This window comes from Apteryx mantelli, chromosome 7, assembly GCF_036417845.1.
Source record: "Apteryx mantelli isolate bAptMan1 chromosome 7, bAptMan1.hap1, whole genome shotgun sequence".
In the NCBI taxonomy this organism is placed as follows: domain Eukaryota; kingdom Metazoa; phylum Chordata; class Aves; order Apterygiformes; family Apterygidae; genus Apteryx; species Apteryx mantelli.
The window spans coordinates 33,197,679-33,222,822 of NC_089984.1; the positions used below are offsets into that span (position 1 = coordinate 33,197,679).

The following is a 25,144-nucleotide window of genomic DNA, read 5'->3' on the forward strand; positions in this document are numbered from 1 at the left end:
GCATGTGAACTGAGAGCGTTTCTCTTGCCTTGGTTTTGATTAAAGTTCTTCTGCATCAGATACTTGATTATTTTCTGAGCGCTTCTAGTTTATCTCCTTTCTTCTTTTACACCATTGAGAAGAGGGTATTTACTGAGTGCCAGAAGTCATGGACAGGGAGAGGTGACACTGGGATGGCTGTTGAGACTGTTACCCCAGTGGCCATTGCCATGCCGCTGGGGCAGCCAGTTGTTTATAAAGCAGTTTATAGACATGGCAGGGTAAAATGGCACCAGTTCCAGTTTGCCTTGAAAAGCGGGGCTACAAACTGCAGCTGTTTGTGAACTGCTTCACAGGTCGCCTGGCCATCTGGGAGCAGCAGGAGGTAGCAACCTTGCTGCCTTTGTGGTATTTGCTGCTGCTTAAGAGCCAGAACTGCAAGAACAGAGCAAATCAGTGCACTTTCCTTTTCTCAGCCTTCCTTTTTCATGGATCTATCTCCTAAATGCTAGACAGGTTTGTCCTTGTAGACAGAATATAATCCTGGATATCAGGAGATCTGGGTTCTCTTCTTGATTTTGTTACAGCCTGTGTAAGTCTCTGTACCTCAGTTTCCTTAATACAATATGTAGATAATTGAATTATTGTATTTACCTCTTTTCAAATATGCTTCCCCTCCCTGCATCTGCAGACAGTGTTGCAGCAATATAGTTGTAACATGAGAGATAACTAACGAGTGTAAATAGAAGTGAAGAAAGTCTGGTCTGGCCCAGAGCCATGCAAATGCCATCAGTTTCTTTTCAAACAAAGTGAGTTTCAGCCAGGTGGCATTTACTCAAAAAGCCTCATTTTCCCCAGTGAATCTGAAGGCAGTTTCCTTAGGCCAGAAGGTGTGTGTTGTGGTGAAGTGTGCGTTCCCCAAACAGACTGTTGCTTTGCAAATGACACTGCTAAGGCTATTTCTGGATGTGACCATCTTCCTCTAAAGGGTAATGTTATGTGTGGGAAGAAGCACGGTATAGGGCAAAGGGCTGACGTGCTGGGCCCTTGGATCCTTTCCTGAGTCTGCCACTGCAGGCTGCAAGAGCTGGGCACGTCAGATGATCTACATGGGTCCCACCATCTGTACGTTACATGGTTCCCACCATCTGTACATTGGGGTAATCCTGCTTTCAGGAAGCAGCATCAGTGTTTAGGAGCTTATGGCTGTTTGAAAGAAAATGGGACTTAGGATCCTAGAGTGTCTTAGGTGGGTTTGAAAATTGTCCCCAGTGCCTTTACTCTCTTTCTGTAAATCATTGGTGCCGCCTTGTTGGCACCAGTAACTATCATACTGGTTCTGGTGCCTCTTTGGAAGGGACTGAGGCCCTGACCTTGCAAGGGGACTCCTGTGGAGCCTGCTGAAATCGGTGGGGCAGAGGGCAGGGGCCATGCAGAGCCTCCTGCAGTGTTGGTTCTTACCCTGCTCTCTAATACGCTTCAACATTAAACAGAGATAATTCTGTTAGCAGAGATATTAAGGTGTTAGCAGGGGTTTGTGCATTGTTCTGTTTAAATAATTCATTTTGCTTCAAATGATCTGTTCATGATGATTGTGTAGCGGGGTGCCTAGGGAGGTTGTGCTTCCCAAGCAGCACCTGAGAGAGATCCTAGGGTCAGCACACGCATGACCTGAGTGCGAGTAAGTGTCTGTATTTCGCTCTCCTCATTCTGTGCTTTCAACTTCTTCGTTCGTGTGGGGAGCTTGGAGGTGCTGTGGTAAAGCCACCTGATATTTTGCCTCCTCGGGTCCTGAAAAAACATCATTTTGATAGGTTTTTAAAAAAAAAAAAATCAAGAATCTGTCTGCAAGAAGTTCAAATTCCCTTGTATCATGGATCATAGACAGGGATTTCTCCTTTCTGAAAAAGGAATTTGCTTTTTTCTAACCTGTGAGAACCCACCTGAATTTGGCCAAATTCTAAGTCATTATAGAAGCTGTCAGCTGTGGCGTGTTCAAGGGAGGTGGGCTAGAGTTTCTCTACTGAAATGGCTAAGATACCTCCCAGTCGAACACGCGTCACCCTTTGTGTCTGAGCTGCATGTGCACCAGCGCCTTCTGATATGGTTAACTGTGGGTTGGGAAGGTGGGAGGTGGTTTCTGTAGGATCTGCACTCGCTTGTCACAGAAGTTAGAAGGCAGGTGATAAAGCAGTGAATAGCCCTCTGGACAACTCGTTTCACTCCTGACCCCTCACAGCAGCCCAGTGTGAACGCTCAGCAAGTCACTTTAAGCCCAGCTTGTCATCAGAGACCCCCAAATAGCCCATTCCTGTGAATTTTTTTTTCCCCCCCAAGGTGCGAGCCTGGGATCTGAGTTACGGAAGTGCCGACAATGCGCAGCCGCGGGGAGCATCAGTGGGAGCAATGCTTTGAACCTGTAAAGTGGCCCAGAAAACCAGGCCCTGGGGGTCTTCCTCGAGGCACCCAGAGGGACAAGAAACCGCGACTCTGACTTCTCTCTTTCTCAGCTTCCCACTTGGAAAACAAGGGTGCCTGACAATAAACATGTTTGTGAGCTGCTTAGCTGCTGCTCTCCGTGAGACTGTAGAAAAGCCTGTAAGGAAACCACTGGTTCTGTATTCAGAGCAGCGCTTGGCTTGACGCCACGCATTGAACAATGAGGAGAAAACAAAATATTGAATAGCTGCTTGTTCAGCAAACCCAGTTCCTCTTGGCCACGCAGGGCCCGGGGCGAGTGAGTGTGTGTGGTGGGGCAGTTTCCCCTTGGCACTTGGGGCTAGGACCAGCCTCTGCATGGGAGTTTCAGGTGGTATAGGAGAAGGAGCAGGAGACGTGCACGGTGGCTCCCAGCTGGCAGGACAGGGAAAGAAGCCAGCTGGGGGCTGCTTTGCAGGCCCCAGAGCACAGCAATGAATGCAGAACAACCTTCTTGCTGTTCCACAGCCTGGCTTGGAAAACCCTTCCCCTGCTGAGCGCTGCCTTGTGCAGCTAATTGGGGTGTCTCTCTGGCTGCGGGGTCAGAAGCTGTGGTTGGGTAGAGCCCAGCTCTGGGACCGAGAGACTCGTGGTGCTCAGCGAGGAAGAGGAGTCTTCCTGCTGCCTCCTCCCTTGTGTTGAGAAAGCAGAACATGCGACACCAGCCCAGAGCTCTGTCTGGGGCTGCTGCCGCGGTTCCTTCTCCACCTGAAGGTTATGCCTGATGTGTCTTATCAGATGAGTTTTATCAGTAAAACAGTATTCCTTGGCTCTGTGCTCCCTCTTTAGATTCTTCTCTGGCGCCTCATACCGTGGTGTCTGAGTACAGAGTTGGCTCTCTTAGCTGGGCAGGGCGCAAGGGGTGGTTTAGGGTTCGAAGTTTTTTTCACTTTCCCACTTACAGCGTCCATTGATTATGTGATTTCTCCTTTTGGACCCAAGAATCGGATGGCACAAATATCCTTGTTAGATGTCTCTCTGGGAGGCCTGAGAACAGCGAGCCACTGATGCGGTGCTTATCCTGGGACTTAGGGAACCCAAGTTCAGTACCCTGCTGTGCCACAGGCTCTTGTGTGACCTTGGGAAAATCGGTTAGCTTTTCTGTGCATTGGTGTCGTGGTCCCTCTGCATAAAAAGTGACAGGAATAGTTCATTTCAGAGATGTTGCAGACAGAAATAATGATAATGAGATGCAGGTACCAAACTAAGACGGGCTGTGTAAATACTGGAGATGGCTTTGAAGGTGTTTAATTCTTTAAGGATTGTGTGCGGTCTGCCTTTTAAAGTTGGTGGTTTTGACTGAGTGTTGCAGGAGGCTTTCAGGACAGGGTAGAAACCGTGGGCTAGGTGACTTGCTGCAGATGCAAACCACATGGAGGAACTCCTCCTTGTCGGGAGCCGAAACAGACTGTGGGGCAATTTCTCCTTTCTCAGAGATGAATAAACAGGAACAGATGCCAGTGCGGTTGCGTCCCCTTCTCTGCTGGAGACTGAGAATGTGAACTTCGAAGAAGGACTGGCTTGATCCTGGGAAAACAGCTTTGATCGGAGCCTTGGGAGGAATCTGATACCATGTCAGTTTAAGAGCGACAGAAAAGCTAGCCAGAGTTTGGGGCCAGGTTAATCTGGTGCATCTCCACTGACGTCAGTGAGAAGGTGAAACATAGCCTGTTCTGTCTCCTCAGTTCAGCTCCTTGTGGTGAAGCCTTCACTGTGGACCTCAAGGCCAGACTGGGGGGGGGGTCTTGAGATAATAATGACTAAGAAAACTTTTGGCTCTAGTGTTACTTGCAAGGAAATGTTTTGTTAGATTCCCTAAGCAAGGCTGAGGGGAGGCTGTAGTTGGACTGGAGGCTGGTATTCGCAGAGAGTGTAAGGGCATAGCAGAAGGACATGTGCTCCGGCTGTGCCATCTCTTGTTCAGCTGCATCCTGCTCTTAACCGTACAAGCTGTTGGCAGCATGAATAACATAAGGCTGCTGTGTTCCTGGGACTCCATGCGGTCCTCTGGGACCAAGGGTCCTGGGCCTCCTGGAAGCGAGGTGGGTTCACAGTTCCCTTGGAAACTCCATCCTTGAGTGTCTCCATCTTGACAGAAAGATTTGACTCTTGCGCAGCAGCTATCTAATCATGGTTTGTCTTACTATTGGGCTGAAGGTCTCACCTGCTGCAGCTGATGGAGCTTTTCTGTAGATTTCTCAGGTTGTGCCTTGTGCCCTTGATTTTGTAGACTAGTTATGGTGTTGGTCTACTGCTGTTTGAAACGCTGGCAAAACACTGGGATTCTTTAGCCAGTGGGTTTTGTTTTGTTCACACAGGTCAGTAAGTTGATTTAAAATTTAAAAAATCATACTTCCTTTTTGGTTTTTTTGTTCTGTCATTTGGCAGTTTCCAGTAGAAGTTCTTTTTGAGGAAGAAAAAGGAGAGAGCAGTAGCTTAATTCAGTTTTTCCCAGAGGGTTGATTTTCAGCTTGGGGAATGGAAGAAGGCATTTCCTGGAGGAGAATTTGGTGGTCGGGTGAACAGATGTCAACAGAGGCAGAAGGTGGGAGAGGACTGTAAAAAGAAGGAGATTGTGTTTGGTGTGGTGATGCATAAGCAGCAGGGGTGGCTGCTACCTGGGCAGCGTAAGGTAAGACAGAAAACGGTTGGCCTGGATGGATGGTCTTAGTGCTTTGCTAAACACAGTTAAGGTAACCATGCATCGGTTTGCACAAGCTGATGGAGTATTTCTTTCATGATTAATGTCTTGCTAGAGCAGAGCGGGGTGAGTTATGGGTCTGATTTGGAGGACATGCACCGGCTTTGTGTTGCCGTTACGGACGTGTATTTGAAGAGCTGATTCCCCCCTGCGCCGGTACCTGCAGCAGGGATGGCCGGCAGCACCTCCCGAGCCCCAGGTACCTCTGCTGTGGTGGAGATGCAGCTCTGGGAGTCCTGCGCGCTGCTGAACCCAGAGCCGGTGCCAGATACAGGCAGGAGGGCGGTCAGGTCGAAGGAGATGCCAGGGTCCTTGGGTCTAAACGCCACCTGCCTATGATGTAGGACAAGGACACTTGACTGTTGCCTTTTCCAAGTAAAAGGTAGTTACCTCTTTAAGAAACCAAAACAAAATGCAGATACACTGCAAATGCATTTGTTGGGCTATTTATCAATGTTAAACGTGTAGAACAGAAAGGTCAGTTGTGTTTAATGTCATGTGGCAGCTTTGTGATTGTGATTACCGTGAAAGCACCAGTGAAATATGAATTCAGTGCTCTTTGGAGCCTGTTCCTCCCCAACACGGTTTGTTTTGCTGGCTTACCTGTGCTCTGGGAAAGTTTGGCAGCCCCTGCCCTGGCATGAGGGATTTCGTTCAAATAAAGAAAATGGGCTAAACTGATAAATTATTTACAATGTCTCGTTCACTGAGGTAATTCAGTGTAGCTTAATGTTTCAGGGACACCTTGTTGCAAGGTTGGATAGCAAGAATCGCAGTAAGAGATGCAGAGAGGTGGTTGCATCTGACCTTAAGTTGGAGTGACTGACAGTCGCTGCTCTGCGTGTTTCTCGTTATTTCGTGTGCCGTTTCGGATATCCAGGAAAAGGAACGACCAACTTCAGTTTCTCCTCTTTCAGCTTCATGTTTTTTAAAACCGTGATGGGGCCTGCTTGCTGTTTTTGTTGCTGTTTTCTTGGCTCCTATACGTTAAGCTTGCAAAGCTCGCTCCTGATCTCCTGCTGAGCTGTTTTCAAATGCAGCCGTCAGGAGGCTCCTCCTTAGGTAGCGTTCCTTACATTTTTAGGCACTGTTACCAGTTTGGATGTTTTCTTGTTAGAGAACTGACTGCTGTAGAAATCTGGCTTTTAAGAGCAAACCCTGCAGTTTGTGCTGAGCTGCCTTTCAGCTGCGGCTGAGGCTTCGAGCGGGGCGGGCTGGAGGCAGCGCCGGTACCTGGGCTTGGGCTCTCGTTTGGCTCCGAACGCGCCTGTCCCTGCGTGGCGGCGGCTGCAGCTCTGTGCCGGAGGCAAGGTCCGGCTCGCGCCGTCTGGCTGGCGGCGGGGACATGAGCTCCTCGGGTCTGGGCTCCGCAGCGGTGTCCTTACGTTACTGCATGACCCAGGCTGCGAGTGACCACCAAGGGCAGCAAAGCAACGTTTCAGTGAAGGCACCGGTTCCCTGCTCTTGTAAATGCAAAATGTTACAAGTAACCCTGAAAAGTTCCTCAAGTGTTGTGACGCTTTACGGCCGTGGTGGTCATCTCTAAACTCATCAAAAAGCTGGTGATGTCCTGCAAGGATGGAGCTTGGAGTTCAGTGTGGCGACACTGTCTAGGTGCCCAGCTGGTGGTGAGACCACCTTAGCTAAAGAGGTCCAGTTGCATTTGATTCTGTGGCTATTCAAAAGCTTTTTTCTGAATGCAGCATCAGTAGAGGTTCCTGTATCTTTTTTTTTTTCTACTGCACTGACAGCACTGTCCTTGTTTAACTCCAAATAAATCTTAGTAACATGTGCAACCCAAGGACAAGGGGAGAAAATCTCTTGATCAGGAACTACAGAAAGTGAAATGAATTATGAGCAGAAGATGGAGGGTTTTTTTCTCTGTCCGTTGTCCAGGCTAAGGGAAACTGGCACAGAAAATGCAAGTTAGAGAACTGGGGGGGAGAGGGGGGACTGTGGGTTTTTTTTGTTTGTTTGTTTGTTTTTCTTACATTTAGATGAAAGGAAAATTTAAAACTTTTCCAAACGTCCTCAGTAAGACTAAGCAAAGCAGAGACAATAGCGGTAGCATTCCCATAGGATTCATTTAGCATTGCTGAGATTCTTTTGTTTGCGTGCAGCCGCAGTGAGAAAGTGTTTGAGGGGGGTTGTTTTTTGTTTTTAATTTGCCACTGATATGGTTAAAAGTCACAGCATAAATTTCCTGACTTGGTGAAAAGCCTGTGACCCCTCTCAATTGTGGTGTTCATCAGAAAGAAGATAGGTAATAAAGAGTCTCCTGTGTGAGAGGAGCAGGGAGAACCTGCTGTTTTAATTTTGCTCACAGCAGTGGGCCAAACTTTGTTCTTTCGGTGCTGGCCTTGATAATTGGCTCGATATAATATAGGAATTCGAGCCATTGCGTGTCTCTGGCTTTATAGCTGCGAACGGAATAGCCGAGAAGAGTGCAAAGTCTCCTGCAGGAGCGTAAGGTAAATAAGATCAATAAGCCTGTTCCAAAGAACATACAGGCAGCGTTTTTAAAGGGGCCTTGGCTCAGCCTCCGGAGAGCTAATTTATACCCAGTTGCATTCAAGTTGCCCGGACAAATGGATTTTGCTGGTTTAGACTCCATGGAGGATATGGTTTTGGTTTGGGGAGCCTTCTCTGGTTGTGTTTGTGTCTGATTCCTGGGAAGCAGCCTCAAGGGGCTCAGTGTTCCTGGGGAGGGGGAATGAAAGGATTTGCTCTGGGAGTTTCCTCCACTTGAGGAGTTTGGCCGTAGTGTCCTTTGCCCTCAAGGAACCCCGTGTCCCCCTGCACAGTGGACATTGCACAGTCATACAGTAAAGTTGGGCTTTTTTTCCCACCAGTTGCCCGCAGCTCTCAGCCGTGGCTGGCTAAGACTCGTTTGCGTCGTTTTTCGCAGACGTCCGCAGTTTATCCGTCATCTTCGCCGAGGTTCCAACACCTGTTAAGCGTTCCTCCTCCCTTTTTTGGAGAAGCGTTTAATTATTACAGGGTTTCCCTCGGAGCACATCCTTCATTCAGTTCCCTAATTGTAGAATTCTCTGCGGGATTCTCCAGATGGGGGATAGAGGATAATCTTCTCAGAGCTCCGGAAGAAATGTGATGCCAAATTACAGAAAATAGATCCTTTTTATTAAGCTCTTGGACTCCTTTTATTTTAAGGTGACCTTCTGTTAGAGAGACGTGTTGGATAAATGGCTATCCTTTTTAAATAATCCTTGACAACTCTACCTGGGTTACTAATAACGTCGTTAGATTAGCAATCCTGAAAGGATTTACATTTCTTTTTGCTGTCATCACAGAGACTGGGAAAACAGACTTGTCTTTTTTCCCTTTTGTTTCTGGTTGGTCTCATTTTCAAGCTGCGAGCCCTGAATTAGGCAGCGCTGGCAGAGTATTCGGCGTGGCGGGTGGGTGTACAGACAAAGCCCCCTCCTTTGTCAGCTGGTCACGTTGTGCCACGTTGTGGGTCACTCGCTCTGCGGCACGCTCGTGTTGTGGCAGTTTCGGTCCCTGAGGGGTTTCTGGGCATCCTAGAAGCGCTACTCAGCCCTGCTGATGTTTGCAGGCATGGCAGTTTGTGGACATCCCATTTCGTGCCTAAACACTGGGCATATCTGAAGTTCTACTAAGTTTGATAAATCTGGTGTGTGGCCACCAAATGATTCCAGGGCTTGTCCTCACGGAGCCGTTTCATTCGGGAGATCCCCAAGTATTTTGTGTACATTAATTCAGGCTCCACAAGTTCCTGTGTTGGGAGATGATATCGATATTTTTACAGGGTGGATGGAAAAAATGAAGCACGAAGAAGTGTAACTGCAGCCCTGTGCTGAATTGGGGGCAGAGCCAGAAATACAGTCTGAAAATGGTTGACTCTGGTCCCCTGTTCGAATCATTGCTTCTCTCTGGGATTTCATGTGCCTTTAATTCTCTAGGGAACATTTACGGTAACACCGGGAAGAGTACTGGCTTTGCACATAGCTGGGAAATACAGACTTAGGATGGGAGGAATCTCTTGTCGCCTGGGAGAGAGGGAGGTTATAGCTATATGTTTTTAATATATGTAGTTGGTTAGCTTTGTGCTGAAATGTGGGGATGTTTACAGTTTGCAGTGACTGAAATTCTGTGCTGGGAGGTCAAAGGTGGCTAATCCAAATTTTTGTTTATCTTCCAGGTCTACGCACAACGAACTGGAAAAGAACCGGTGAGTAGCTAATGAGCTGAATTCTAAGAAACGCAAGCTAGTGAGTGTGATGTGCTTCAGCATTACACACGCAGGTGTCGTTTGATCAGCTTAGACAGCCATCACTGACCACACTCATCAAGTAGTTTTAAAAGTTGGGGGAAGACACAAAAAGATCTGAAAAAGAAGCCTTATTTTTTTTTCCTCTCTCTCTCTCTCTCTCTCTCTCTCTCTTCCTCTCTGAAAAGGCAAGAAGTGACCCAGTTTTGTGACTAATCTGTATGCAGAGTAAATGCTGTTCTTCTCCTGACATAGTGAAATCTGATTGGGGCACTTTCCATACACGAGGTTGCTACGGGATCAGGTTTCTTGGGCCCTCAGTCGGTGTTACCATGAACCGAAGGGCAGAGCCCTGGGCTTTCCACCCTCTCCCACCCACCCGTCTGCAGGGCTGTAATAATCTCTGCGGCGCAGAGGAAAATACCACTGTCTGAGGGCGCTGAGGTCTGGCTAACAGCACTCCCGTGAAGGGTTTCTCTTCTAACCTGTTCTAGGGTTGAGCCTGTTTATCCTTGAGTCTGGATGGAGTTTTAGCAAGCCTTGCAGTTTTGTTACTTGGCTAGCTCTGCTATATGACTCAACCCTTTTGTAACAGGAGTTAAAGTAAGATAAATACCATTGAGACAAGGGGAGCTAGTTCACACACAGATCAGATTATAGCCTTCCATTCAGGATGCTATCGTTAAGGTTGTGTCAGGGTTTCCATTATAAACTTATCTTGGTTTTTCTGTGGGATTTTTGTTTTGGGTTTTGTGTCTGGTTTTTTTCTTGGTGGTTTTTTTGTTTTGTGGCTGCTGGAACAAAAACAGTGTTCTGGCCAACTGCTCCTATGAAGGAACTGCCAGGGTGGGCAAACTGAGTCTGAATAGGTTGATTGCCTCCTCTTCCCTCTTAGCAGCCATCATCTAACAGGGGGTGGGGGCACTGTAATGGTGGCCAAGGATTCACAGAGGCTTCAGACAAGTGTGGATCTCATTTCAGATAAGGTCTTCCCATATAGCTTCAAGGGAATCCAAGCTGGGTACTTCATGGGGCATGTTGTCCTCTGTTTCCCCCACACCTGCCCCCTTTATGTTGGGAAGCAGCTTTGCCTTTGCATTGCGTCGGTGGTGTCTTCATGACTGTGCCTGTATCTCCTGGTAGCTGTAAGGGTCTGCAGAGCTGCCATGGTCCTGACTTTCTGGAGCGATGCAGGGAGGCTTTTCATTTGGGTTATGTTTCTCTCCTGCCCCACTGAGCCTTGACCTTTCCCAGTCCCAGGCTGAGCTGTGCTGAGAAGTGCTGGCCCTTGGTTTTCCAGTGCTCTCTGCAGCTTTATTTACCAATGACAGAAAGAAAATGCAATGCTTGGGTCTGACCCAGAACTGAGGGTGCTTTTTTCTCCATGACAACAGTAAACCGTCGCTAATTTTCAATGTGCTTATTTGCATATCTAATTGTTACTGCAAATGCTGCTTGCCTTCAGTGCAGCTTCAGAGCAGAGCTGTCCCTGTCCTTCCCTGTTCCACCACGGTCCTTCCACACTGGCCGAGTTTATGTGCCCCTCACCACCTTTTTCCACCCTCAGGCTTGGGGGCAGGCCGTGAAGGTTTCAGCTGGCTGTGGCTGAGATCTGAGCGGCTAGCGATACGCAGTTACAGTCCAGCTAAGGGCAATAGGATTGGCGAGTAATGATGGGTTTAGGATCTGCCTGATACCTGTCGTGTGTGTGAGCTGAGGTAGTTTTTGCCTTGGTTCCCTGTCTTTAACTGAGGGTAGTAATGCTGCCTGGGGTGAGGGTATCTTAAGAATTAACAACCGTCCAGTGCTTTGCTGTATGTTACTAGTGAGAGCAGTGTTGTTACCTTCAGCTAATGCCACCTTTTTTCTGAATGTTGACGAGCTGTTTAGCTCCAGGGCTCAGTTACAGAATTTGTCTTCTCGTTCCCCTTTGGTGTAATATCATCTCTCTTTTCCTCTTCTTCCACCTCAGTTGCACTCCCCAGTCCCCATCTGCTCCCGATTGAAGACGCCTAACCATCAGCCTTCTCAGCAAGGGCTTTCCCGGAAGGCTTCCCATTCCCAAGTCACTGTATTCCAGGTCCGTGCCTCAGACATGGTTTTACAAGCCCTTGGCTTTCATCTTTCTGGGAAGGACTCACATTTGATCAGCCTGGGCAGCCTGGGCAGACAAACTCCTGTACCTGGGATCTTTGGTCGGGAGCCTCTGCTTCTCATTTGGGCATTGCCTGTCCCTCGGTGCCGATGTGCGTGGCTGGTCGGGCCGCAGCACCTGCAAACCCGGATGGGCCCCGCAGTGGCTCTGCTGGGTTTGCGGTGTTCGTCACCAGCAATCGGACAGCGAGCTTCATACTGGAAGCATTTATTTTCAAACGCCGCAGTAGTGTTTTCTGAGTGAATGGGATTGCTTCCCAGTCAGATTTTCACTGTGTTTTATTTGCCGTGTCGTTAAGTTTGTCCGTGTCTCCAGACTTAACTGTGGCAAAGATAAAAGCCCTGATACTAATGGCTTTGTTGCTGGCAGGTGCTCATTTTCCCTATTCTTTGAGATTATTCCTTTTGAATCTCACTGTTCTCTCCATTATTGACACACACTATAATTTTCAAAATTGTCCACTATTAGGTCTCTGACTCTGATTTTTTTTCTCCTTCTGTCTGCAAGGAGCAGCCTTCTTATGTTCAGTTAAATTTTAACCCATTCAACAATTACACAGAGCTGCTTCAAGCAATAGCAAGGGAACAGCAGAAAATGTTCTCCTTCATTTTGAATATGCAATTTAACTTGGACTCGATTATGTTTGTATGCATCAGGATTAGGAATCTTGTACCCCTTTGATGTCCAAAAGCAGCTAAAAATATATAAAAATAAATTAAAGCAGTATTTTAAGCTCCAGTCCTTTTCTTAGTCTTGAAATATTCCATATACACTACAATGATTCCGGTAAAGAAATGCTTGATTTGGTACACAGTAACAACTGTAATATTTAAGTGACTTCTCTTTCTGCTTTGATTCGGTTTCTTATCCGAAGAGATTGCCATGACATTTATAGAAGGGACTTTGTTTGATTTATAAAAGATTAAAGTTAATTTATAGTTATTATCTGTCATTAATCCTCATGTTGGAAAATTGTTTGTTTGCTATTTAATGGGTATGTGTTTCAGTTTGTCTCTGCCCAGGATGAGTCATAGCTTTCATTTAAACATGAAACCAGTTTTCTGCTTCTCATAAGCTGTAAGACATAACTAATGCAATACTTTTTAGTCCTTTGATATGCCTACCAAAAAAACTGTAGCTCTTAAGCAAGAACCCATCATCTGTGTAAAAGAAAACGCTATAGAGCAAGTGACTGAAATATGAACTCTGGTAGAAAAACATTTTCTCAGAAATACTGAAAAGTTCAGGCTTAGGTGAAATTGTGCACGTATATGCGTATGGACGTGTGATCTTATACAGTAGAATGTTTGAAGTTAACAGATAGCAGAGTTAACTGTCACTTGTGAACCTCTTCGATGCTGGCTGCCTTTGGAAGGATGTGGTCAGTGCGGTAGTAAAGCATGTACGCAGCCCGGAGACGACTTCCCTGCTCGCTTGTGAAGTGGCAATTCTGGTAAACCAACGTGGCGTCACTGCCTGTCAGAAAGGTTATATCCCCTGACGGAGCAAGAAGGCTATTTCTAAAGCTATTGATCAGGTTTTCATAAAAATTTCTGTTTCTTTATATCCTAGACTGATCTGTTTGGTTTTGGTGATGACTGTTAAACTGCAGGGCTACAGTGGGTGCAAGCTAGGTATGTGTACACTGGAAAGCCCTTAGATGAGAAATGTTGTTTAAGTACTAAAGTGGTATAAAAAATAACCGTGGTCAGGGATAACCTGGTAGGAAAATCGCTTATTGCTTGGGATGGTTTTTTGTTTTGTTTGTTTGGGTTTTTTAGTGTGTAAAGAAGTCTCCCCAGCAGTGGGTTTTGGGTTTTTTTAAGTTTTTGCTAATTTTTTTTTTTAATTTAGTTTTGATTTATCTTACAAGACTCTGCATGAGTGGATTACTCCTGGGATTGTAATACAGCAAAAAGAAGGAAAATGAAGCTGAGTAATTGGGTAACGAATGAGTTATTAGGGCAGGCTTTCCTTCTGGTAACAATAACGTAGCTCCAACAGCAGACAGACCTGAGGAAGGGGAGGAAGCCTTGGGAAAAGTACGGAAATCAGAATTATCTGAAAATCTCACTAGTTTTTAGCTCTCCAGAAGATACCCAGTTTAAAGGGGAGGAGGGGGCAAAACAAATTCTAAGGAGGACAAAGCTAATTCTAAGCCGAGTGGCCGAAAGAATTGTGTTTAAGGCAAAAGCACAGAGTAAAGTGGTGTAAGATCCTTTCTCTTCAGTGTCTTCTGAGATGATCAGAAACAGTGAAGAAGATGAACATGTAGCAGTGACCAAGTACTGCGGTTCTCAGCCGTTCTGACCCTTATCAGGATCTCCCATATCTTCTGTGGTTCCCCGTCCTTCCTCCTGTAACAGGAGAGGCTCAGTTAAAGGCAGAGCGTTTCTCCAAAGCGCTCTCTCCCGCGGAGCTGGCTCTTACGCCAGGCTGCGTGTTTGAGGTAGCGGAGGAGAGAAGGAGAAGCCCTGCTGAACACCTAGGAGAAAATCCTGACCTGGCTCAGTCTCCACTGAAACACGTGGCTTTCTCAGGCTCTGCAGCAATTACGTAATGTAGTTCTGGAGCTTGCGGGTGTCTGTATTAGCAAAATGCAAGAGAAGGAGGGGAAGGCATTTAACTACAGAACACTGCGTTTAAATAGCTCTGGTATTGGGGGGCGCAGACCTGCTGTCTAGGCTGGGAAGACAGAGGGAAGGGAAAGCGTAGTGAATCCCCGCTGCTCTGAATAAACACGGATGATTCTGATTTTGTTGTGGGATATATACTTGCCAAGGCAACCTGATCAGTATTTGCCTTGAACCGACTGATTGCTCTGGTGGTAAGTTCAGTGCTATTTGTCAGGAGAGCTGGAACAAGAAACTAATCCAGTAAATTTCATTTGTCCTCTGGAGTCAGCCTTGTTTTCGTGTTAACTTCATGTTGCAAATGTTGACAGTACACATTGTTTTCCTCATTAATAAAACTTGGAACCTGTGGTGTTCCCTGCGGCAGCCCAGCCATGGCCAACGCAGCTGAGCATGCATCTTCCTTTGACACATCCAAAGGTCAGAGTGTGCCCTGATCCAACGTGGCCCTTGTGGGAGCTGTGGCTAAATCCTCTTGTCTCAGTGGCCGACATGGAGCAGGAGCTGGAGGTAGCTAGCTCTCTTGGATTCTGGAGCCTGGATGACAAACGCAACCATTTACAGCTGGAACCAACAATTTTTAACAAAGTTGAAACATGTGCCTGAAACATGGTAGTTTGGGAGTGAGATCCAGCTAACTACTATGCCGCTCTGCCCCTTTTTGCTTAACATGGAGAGTGAAGCCTGTGGGGCTCTATCTTGGGTCTGATTTAGGGTAGTTTGTGGAGTAGAGGTATCGGAGAGATATTCTTTCTGTGCATGTTCAGTTTCTTTCATCACTGCTTAGGGTCAGTTTGCCTTCTGCTATATTGCTGTTATTTCTTTATGTTGCTCCAAGAGCTCGCCAGTCCGATGTTGTAAAACACAGATAAGGTCTCTTTGGCTGACCACTACACTTGTTCATGAGATATGCCCCCTTGTAAGTGAATCAAAATGCCACTTTTGCACAGTCTAAAGCCTGTGAAGGCTTTGTTTGATATTGGCTGGACAACAGAACATTTTGAACTCTGAGTAAAGCAGCTCAAAAGGGACAGTTAGTTTCCATGCCAAATTCTGAAGGAAACAAAATGATCTTCATTTTTTTGGAAGTTCTTCAGCATTGCTCATATTGGAATTTCTAGTTTCAGTGGGGGGGGGGTTGGGGGGGAGGTTGTTTTGTTTTGTTTTTTAATTCAAAGTGATTTGGAGGAGAATAAATTCCTTCCTTCCTTTCTTCTCCCAGATCTCTCCACCTCCCTTATGATCCCAATAGCAATGGGAGAAGGAAAAAGAAAAGGAACAATACTATTATTTTGGATAATTTGTCTCAAAGCAAAATGTTTTTGTTTGAGCAGTGTTGCACAACATTTTAGGGACACTTGCTGATATATTTTCCTCCCATAGTATAGAAAACAGTGTCAACACAGTCTGCTTGGGCTTGCCATGAGGATCTGATGCTGAGAATCTGTTCTTCTTCCTTTTGCTTTCCAGAAGGGAGACTTTGGAGATTACCCGCATGTTGGAAAGAAACCTGCTCTAGAGCTAGGTCTCCCAACTTGCTGGCTGAGTTCTTGTATTTGGAGTCTTGTACTTAAAATTTCCAGAGTAGTGAATAGAACTGGTATCAAGTGGTGCCTTACTGGTTGTTTACTGCTGTAAGGGAGCTAGGAGATGGTGTGGTAACTACTGTGGATGAGTTATGAAAACAGTCACCTGTACTTGGGTGGTATCTAATTTGGAATGACCATTGCCAACTTTGGTTCTTGGGTTTCTTCCCAAACTTGCATCTTCAAATTTCTGTTTGGATGTGTTGCCACAGTTTTCTTTTAGGCTGACCCCTTTCCTTTACTATATGTTTATGGGTGTCCTGAAAAAATAAAGACTGGGCAAACCCACCCTGTAATCGGTGGGGTTGGAAAAGGGAAGACTCTGGCCCCAGGTAGGAAGTCAAGCATTCTGCTTTCTTGGCTCGGTTTTCACTGTGCTTCCCACATCTCTCCCAAATGCCTCACTGGAGACTGCAGGCTTTTTTCTCCTGGGGTGCTGCTTGGTGAAATGCCGAGAGCCAGAAATTCTGATGCAACAGCTTGTCTTGTTCAAGTGACTAACATTACTCGTGGGCCTGAAAGCATTACTAGCTAGGAGCAGCTTGGGGAGTTTCAGCCTCAGAGAAGATGAGGCAATCGGAATATAATTTCTGAGACAGATTACCTGTTAACTGCAAGTTTCAGGACTTTGTACTCTTGGGGCAGAAGCTAGAGTTGCCTGCAGCTGTTTGTGTGTGCTGATCTATATCTATATCTGATGCACTTGCTGAGGCTACTATAGCAACATGGCCCGTGCAGCCTTGTGATAACCAAAGGAAAACTCAATGTGGAATAGGAAATACAGGCAAGAAGTGTTCTCATTCTCCTTTGTGCATGTGGCCCGTTCTTACTGAAGTATCATAACTTTGAGAACCTTTATGATACTCTGAGGAGGAAGAGAAGAGCTGTCAGACCCTCCTTCAACAGGTGGGGAGCACAAACGCATGGATCCAGGGCCCGACCCATGAGCATGTGGGAACATTGGCACTGACCCACTCCTTTGCTCCCTTGTGTCACACCTCCAACTTGCTTTTCCTCCCCTTTACACAAGTCTCTCCACTGCCACCTCTGCTTCCTTCAGAATTTCTCCCTCGCAGGTTTTATCCCCGTCGCTGTCCTGCCTGTTTTTGTTACCCAGGGCTAGGAGGTGATGAGTGATGCTGTCCTGCTGCCTTCGTGCCTTCTCCCATCTGAAAGAGAAGAGGGTCACAAAGCAAAGGTACCTTTGCTGCTGGGGCATCTTGTGTGGGGTCAGTGTGGTCTAGCCCATAACCTCAGGAGCCTGCCGAGTTGCCTTATACTTTATGAGCTGCAGTACTCAGTGCAAGTGTGTAACAGGTTTCCTTAGCTTCGTCCAGGACACAAAAGCAGAGGGCTGCATCCTGCTGCTACTGTTGTTGTAGTCCTCTGGCTGCAAATGCTGCTGCTCACCCCAGCAATCTGTCTGTCCTTCCTGCTGCCTGGGACTCTTTGGCATGAGAGCAGTTTGCATAGCTGTGGGCAAACAGACGAGGCAGGTTTCCTCCCAGGCAGGGCATGTGACAACCATAAAACAATTAAATGGGCAATGTGCAACCAAGGGTCAGGAGTTCTCCTCCCATGAAAACATCTGATAACACAGGCAGGGCTAAGCCAGGAGCATGGTAGTACACAGTGACAGGAAAACCCAATGGTATCAACTACCTGACTCACTTTCTGTGTGTCTTGGCAATTTGAATTTGTGTAGAAATACAGGTCATCTCTACCTAGCACTCTTTGTCTTTAATATTTGGTAAATCCTCACTGCGCCTTCACCAAATTGGAGTATCCCCTTTTTAAAGGTGATGCTTCTGTCTGCCAGATGTTAGAGTGAATCTCTCATAAAGGTTTTGGATTTGTCTGAGTCTGAAGGAGAGCTTAAGAATCCCTGGATCCCAGTGCAGTGGGATGAGTCAGGTCTCCTGCCTGATAGTCCGTTTAAAAAAATTAATAGCTGTCTTTTGAGGGTATTCTTTATGTGTATGCTACTGCCTGCACATCACTTCCCCTTAGCTGTGTGGTAAGATTTTTCTATCCCTTTTCCCTGTTAATTATTTCTCTTTGAGAGAGCTTTCATACAACAGCATGACTTATTTAGGGAAAAAGGAAAAGCTTCTGAAAAGGATGGATGCCCTTTGCTCTTAACTTTGCACTGTTGTGAATGGGAGATTCTTCAAATGAGCATGTTCGGCTCCCAGGTTCACAGAGGGTGAGGGAGAAAAGGGGCTGCAGCCATTGCATAGTGATCTTGTAACTGCCTGTGCAAGGGAGTCTGCCCAGGAGGGGCTGAGGGAAAGCCGGAGACATAAGAGAAATCAGTAAGAAAAGCTTATGTACCGAAACCTCCACTGGAAACAGGACATGAGCTTGAAATGCAGCATTGCTTTCCTAGAAATAGACTCTGTGAGTGGTATCAGTGGGTGCACGCGTGGTCCAAGGCGATAATGCTTCCTGTGATAAGGGTGTGGCTTTTATCGCGGGAGGTAGTAAACGGTTGCACAAAACTTAGTCACACTTATAAAGTCAAGTGGCGCCTGCTATCTCTGAGTTGGCCAATTGCTGAGCTAGGGTGGAATGAATATCTAGAAGTGTCCAAACAGATCTTAATGACTCCCAAATGAACACTTGTTCCTAAATCATTTGGGCACTTGATGCTTCCCCTGGTTGTTGCTTCCCCTGGTTGTCTTTTCAGTGTTGTAGTTGTGCCTGGTCATTCAGAGAGCAGTGCCCAGGGTTGCTGCCCCAAATTGCTTACTGTCCAAATGATATAATGCAAGGGAAAACATTTGATAGAAAACACTCTCAATGGGAATGAGTGGGCATACTTGTTTGTAGGGAAAGGGCGAACACCCTCCTTTGGGGGTGAAGGCTGGCAGAAGCACATGCCAATCAAAGGGGCCATGTGGGAAGGAAAAGGGAGTTAATGCCGCTTATTTGCCTATAGGTTGACCTTCTGCGCAGCAGAGAAGAGCAAAGGGAGAGAACAGGAGGGTTCAGCAGTAGATCACCCCTGCAGGGCACACTATGGCTACCTCCAGCCTAGAAGAGGACTCTGGTCAGCCAAGAGTGTCTGTCAGGACCTGACAACAGACAGCTGCCAGGATTCCCATGTGCTGCTGCAGTGCGTTCTCTCTTCCTTCCCGTCAGAGCTAGATTATGCGGGAGGAAATGCTCAGGCTCTCCCAGAGCTTGGGGAAGTCCTGAATGATATATTCTGCACCGTCTTCTCCCAGGAGGGACTTTCCAGTGCTACTTAAAGACCCAACCTGTTGAACACTTGGTGTAATTCACTGTAATTGAACATGGCCAACGGCCAGTCCTTAGATGGGGAGGACTCTGTTCCATCTGGAAACTCAGTGAAATTCTTCAAATGAGTTAGTCTGAGAAGAGGGAGTACAGTAGCAGGTTTATCATAGAAATTAGAGGTCAAAAAGAGGTTGCTTTGTATCTCCATGTCCTTCATTCCACATACTTGGCCTTGTTCCCTGGGGCAGGTTGAGTTCTGCATTGCCCTGTCATATTTCTTCTTATTTTTTTGGCAGTCTTCCATAAAGCTCAGAAAATATCACTCATTAGCTACACTTCAGTAATGTCAAGAGGCTGGATGTAGGGTGAGTGCTCGCACTTGCACAGATGCACACAGTTACATGCAAGCACATACAAAGAGCTCACAGTTAAAATCTGCATGCCCATCTCTTTTTAACAGGGAAAAGGCAGAGCCCCAGCTGTGTGTACAGCTTGGTTTTTCCCTCTGTGCTCTGTTTGTTTCCTAGTGTATCTAATTTTTCTTATAGACTGGATCCCAGCACTCCTCAGAGCTGGCTGCTCTTTTCCATGTTTGCAGCTGCTAACCTGTATGCAGGAGGCTAGCTGGGATGCCTGGGGTGTAGCTGGTTTCAGCCAATTTTGGGGGACCGCTCCCCTCTGAGATAAGAGTTGTTCTGGGCAAGGAAGAGTGAGAGCAACAGCAACTGAGACTGCGAGAGGCTTGTATCCCTGAGGTCTGACTGCTTCCTCCGGTTTCCCGTGAGGCTTGGGATGCTCCTTCCCTTCTGCTGATCGGCCATTTGCTGCGATTCCTCCCTCCCTGTCTCTTCCCTCTGGTCTCATGCTACCTGCTCTAGTGCACATGTCCCTCTTTAGCTAATTCTTCCTTAGCCAAGGAAGAATTTCAATTCCTTCCCAATTTCCCACCTGGGAAATTATAAGTCATGGTGCTGTCTCAGCGTTTGCAGACCCTCTTGTTGTTCTCTTTGCTCCTGTCCTTTCCTCGCCAACCTGTAGGGCAGGGAATTGTCTGGTTCTTTAGTGGAAACTGTGTGCTGCAGAGGCCTCCTGATTGTCCCTTTCCTTTGCCTCTCTGCTCTCACGCATGTGGCATTACTGCCGTTTTCGGGCTGCGCACAGCAGCTACAGCTTCCATCGCAGAGTAAATCTTGTGCTTTGTCAGCAGGGTCATAGATGAGAGCGGCAAAATTCCCCTTAACTTTGCAGAGACTCAGCACGCTGCCTCTGCAGCCCTCTTGGGCCCTGTAGCTAAAAGAGAGCAAGAAGCTGCAGTCTTCAGATTTATGCGGTGTTTCATGGAGTAGTCGAAGATGGGGCTGAGAGGGGCCTGCAGAGTTCATTTGGTCCGTCCCCTTGCCCCAGGGCCGTTCCTGACCAGATGCTTATCCAGCGTGGTCTTAAAAACCTCTGACAGCCAGATTGCCTAGGGAGGCAGCACAGCCCATTGCACTGATTAACTGTCATTACCACTAGAAAGTTTTTCCTAATGTCTAACTCGGAAGAAAATGATTTCAGCATTGCTCTAGGAGCACAGCAAAGCCAACCAAACGTGAGTGCTTCTGTGTGTTTGAAGGGGAGTCCTGAACGCTGAATACAGTAACCAGCTTTTGGAACAGGAATAAATCCGTTAGACCCTGGAAGTATTCCTGGGAATTCTGTTTGAGATAACAGGGTAGAAAAAAGTATTCCTCTTCCCCTTTCCCAGTACATGTGCTCACCACTTCACCTACCCAGGATAGCAGCTTTTGATGCCAAAAAAAGTGGGAAACCGGATGAGAACACTTTGTCTCTGGTGGATATTCTACGTAATATGACCCTCTTAGGAAATGCGTAGAGACTGTTCTCTGTGGTGTGACCTCTTTTAAACTTTTCTTGGCTTGGAAAAGCAGCTTACAGGCTTGGTGTTCACTGGAAAAAGCACATACGGGGATGCATTTTGGTGCAGGGATTGCGGAGGGGAAGGAGAAGGGAAATTTTTGTCTGTTGTGGCATACTTCTGCAAAACACGCAAAGGCCCTCTGGAGTCATGAGTGTAACTTGGAGTTTCCTTGAATTTCTTTCTTTTTTCTTTTTTTTTTTTTCTTAGCAATCTCTGAGGAAAACATATATGCAATGCGAAAAGAGCATGGGGGGAAAGGGGCACGTGCCGTGGGTTAAGCACACTTGTAAATGGTGAGCAGTAGCCCAAGTGGAAAGCTGTTGTGCAGAAGCAGTGGATTCCCATAAGCCCTTCAAGTTGTCTCTCAGGCCTGTGCAGACAGTGCTGCCTTGCAGTTCTCCCGAACCAGGCAGGGAAAGCAAACCGAATGCATTTCTTAATCACAGAATGGCTGAGGTTGGAAGGGACCTCTGGAGATCATCTAGTCCAACCCCCCTGCTCAAGCAGGGTCACCTAGAGCACATTGCACAGGATTGCATCCAGGCGCGTTTTGAATATCTCCAGAGAAGGAGACTCCACCACCTCTCGGGGCAACCTGTTCCAGTGCTCTGTCACCCTCACAGTGAAAAAGTTTTTCCTCATGTTCAGATGGAACTGTCTGTGTTTCAGTTTGTGCCCGTTGCCTCATGTCCTGTCGCTGGGCACCACTGAAAAGAGTCTGGCTCCATCCTCTTGACACCCTCCCTTAAGATGCTTGTACACGTTGATAAGATCTCCTCTCAGCCTTCTCTTCTCCAAGCTAAACAGGCCCAGCTCTCTCAGCCTTTCCTCATAAGAGAGATGCTCCAGTCCCCTAATCATCTTTGTAGCCCTTCGCTGGACTTGCTCCAGTAGTGCCACATCCCTCTTGTGCTGGGGAGCCCAGAACTGGACGCAGCACTCCAGATGGGGCCTCAGCAGGGCTGAGTAGAGGGGGGGAATCACCTCCCTCGACCTGCTGGCAACACCCTTCCTGATGCACCCCAGGATACCATTGGCCTTCTTGGCCACAAGGGCACATTGCTGCCTCATGCTTAACTTGGTGTCCACCAGCACTCCCAGGTCCTTCTCAGCAGAGCTGCTTTCCAGCAGGTCAACCCCCAACCTGTACTGGTGCATGGGGTTATTCCTCCCCAGGTGCAGGACCCTGCACTTGCCTTTGTTGAACTTCATGAGGTTCCTCTCTGCCCACCTCTCCAGCCTGTCCAGGTCTCTCTGAATGGCAGCACAGCCCTCTGGCATATCGGCCACTCCTCCCAGTTTTGTATCATCAGCAAACTTGCTGAGGGTGCACTCTGTGCCTTCATCCAGGTCACTGATGAAGACGTTGAACAAGACTGGACCCAGTACTGACCCCTGGGGGACACCGCTAGCTACAGGCCTCCAACTAGACTCTGCGCTGCTGATCACAACCCTCTGAGCTCTGCCATTCAGCCACTTCTCAATCCACCTCACTGTCCACTCATCTAACCCACACTTCTAACCCACTTAAAGCCTTTTTCCTTTGTAAAGAAGCATTTGTTAAAACTGTTCTGTTATCTAAAGTGAAAATAGGATTAGTCTTGGCAGCTCTTGTAATCTCTACTGCAATTCTGGTGATATTCTGTGACTTGCAAATCCCAGCACCTGGAATCAAGTGTTTTCTATCCCCCGCATACAACCAGCGTGTGTGACTTGGTGTAACCTAAAATCAAAAAGGAAGGGAAGCATCTTATGTAGGTGTTTGTACGTGCTTTTTTAATCATGTGGTGTCTGAGCTACTTTTTTTTAATAGGGCCTGAGTCTTTTGGACACGTGAGATTAACAGTAGCACAACAGAAACTAAATGTTATAAAGAAATAAAAAGTTTTATGGTGACATGAGTGCAAAGTCAGCATTACTGCCTTCATCTTATGGTCCTTGTTCAGGCAAAGCTCCTGTGAACTCTGCTAAAATTCCATTTCAGGGACAGCTTCAAGAGAGGCCTCAGATGAAGAAACTTTTTGCTGCGTATATATGGGGAGGCGTAAGGGGTTATTGATCCATTTTGAAAAAACATGGTCATCTTGTATTCTGGGCATTATTAACTAGCTGTGAAAGCCGAATGAATTAACTTTCCAAAGTTTCCTCCTGCCTAGGCACTTCACATACAAGTGTCATTGCTGAACTACATGAGCACCTGAAAAACAACAGTGGATTTAGCTTTGCAGTACTCTGTGAAGGAATTAGGATTAGATCCATTCTGCATGGATGAGCAGTGCGTGCTTCAGTTCAAGGGATTTACCTGAGGTCACGCAAGCTCTCTGCAGACAGGTCTCCTGACCTTCGCTTCAAGACCTTGCCTGCCACATGACCCTTTCCTGCTCGGGGAGCAAGCAGGTTGAGAAGTTGGCTCTGTTTAGCTGCTGTTTCGCCCATCCCCAAAACACGTGTAGATTCTACAGGCTTGGGGCTAGCATCATACTGGGAACGTTGAGAAATCTGTGCTTCTCAATTTGCCACTTGGTTCTTCTCCTGGTGATGAAGCCCTCCATAGCTGCTTTGAGAAGTTGTTCCTAGGTGAATGAGTTGCAGTGAAAATCCTCTGTGAGGCTCTTTTTGTTTGGTTGGCTTTTTAAACATTGGGGATTTCTGAAACAACCAAGGAGTGATCCCAAGATGGGGCAATGTATAGAAAATGTGTAAGTTAACTTGAGTTAAAACTGCTTGGCGCTTATTGTTAGCTAACTCCTTGACTCTGAAATACAGCATTACTGTTGTTTGTGTGCAGAAATCCCTATCCAACAGGAAAAACAGTGCTAGGATCTCTTCAGTTTTCCTTCCTAGTTACAGTGTGGGGTTGGGGTTTTTTGTTTGTTTTTTTGAACCACACATTTGATAGTGATAGTAATTCCTTTTTCCTGGGAAGTCTGAGGTTAAATGTAAAATAACTTTACAAGGTTAAATTACATGCACTGCTTCCTCTGTTCCAGATGCATGCCCCCTACACCTGAAAGGTACAGTAGATATTTGATGACTCCTTAAATATTTCTGACAGTGTGAAGTGGTGTTAGATGAAGAGCACATGCTTTCCTTCTGGTATAAAAGCTTTTGTGTAAACAAGTATTCCAGACTGACACATTCTTAGAATATCTTTTCATCAGGAATTACAATTTTCTTCCATGAAATTAGGAAACTGGAATATAATTTCAAAAAAATATATAAGATGGAAAACTTCAGTCCTATCTTAATGAACAGTGAAAATACCTTTTTGTAGCAATCACCTATCTGTGTATTTTAAAGAATTTTATACAGACTGGTTTTTACCTTTCTCTGTTAATGATGAAAGTAACTTCTTGTACCAGATCACAATGTGTTCTTGGTACTGCCATATTCCTTTCCCTGTCCTGACAGTTGTAGAGGCAGGTAAGGATTCAGCGAGGAGGGTATCTCTGCTACTCAGAGCCTGCCTGCAGAAACCTCGCAGGAAGCTGAAATACCTGCTTGTTTTTTTTTCAAACGGATGGGGCTTAGCCAGGAAACCTCTGAAGAGAATAATCGAGAATAGCTGGCGAGTTTGGAAGATCTCGGCTATCTTTGCTGGTGACCTAATTCTAGCAGTAAAGCTGAAAATCCGCAGGTCGCAGCAAAGCAGGTTACTGCCTCCCCTTCGGTGAAGCACGTTTCTGATGAGCGGCCCAGCCGCCTTGCAGGGATGTTGGCGGTGCGGAGGTGGACGCCGCTGTGGCTGGAGTGGCGTTGCCAGACTTTGCGACTGCAAACACCCTGTGTATCCCTAGGAGAGAGATTATAATGGCATTAGTGAGAGTGAGGGCACAGGACACTGCTGGCTATTTAAAGAGCAGGTCTCTGTTTTTAACTGCCTTTTAACAAAGGCAGAATTTTTATTAGACTGGACTAATCTGGGCTTTATAATTAACAGGACTGGGCTGCACATTGGTGTTCAAGGCTTGCGTTGCATGTTCTCTGGTAGCCAGATGCAGCATTGTAACCATATCGCGGTACCACTACCCCAGCAGGAAGATATCTGCCTTCTCAGGAGCAAGCGTGATCGAAAAGTTCGTGCCAAACTGTCTTGTGCAAGATGCACCTAGATGTGACCATACCAGCAGGAACTAGGCCATGTTTTCAGGTCAGAAAAAGAACGTGATGTAGAGCGTTTACAGCCTGTGATGGGT

The 25,144-nt window shown here is 46.7% G+C and overlaps 1 protein-coding gene across 2 annotated transcripts in view; it reads left to right on the top strand.

Moving 5' to 3' along the window:
• MXI1 (MAX interactor 1, dimerization protein) overlaps window positions 1-25,144 on the top strand; it is a 56,913-nt gene that overhangs the window by 16,658 nt on the left and 15,111 nt on the right. For both annotated transcript variants that reach the window (XM_067300226.1, XM_067300227.1), the window contains exon 3: window positions 9,342-9,371. In XM_067300226.1, the coding sequence (XP_067156327.1) occupies window positions 9,342-9,371 (30 nt within the window). The remainder of the gene's footprint in view (window positions 1-9,341; window positions 9,372-25,144) is intronic.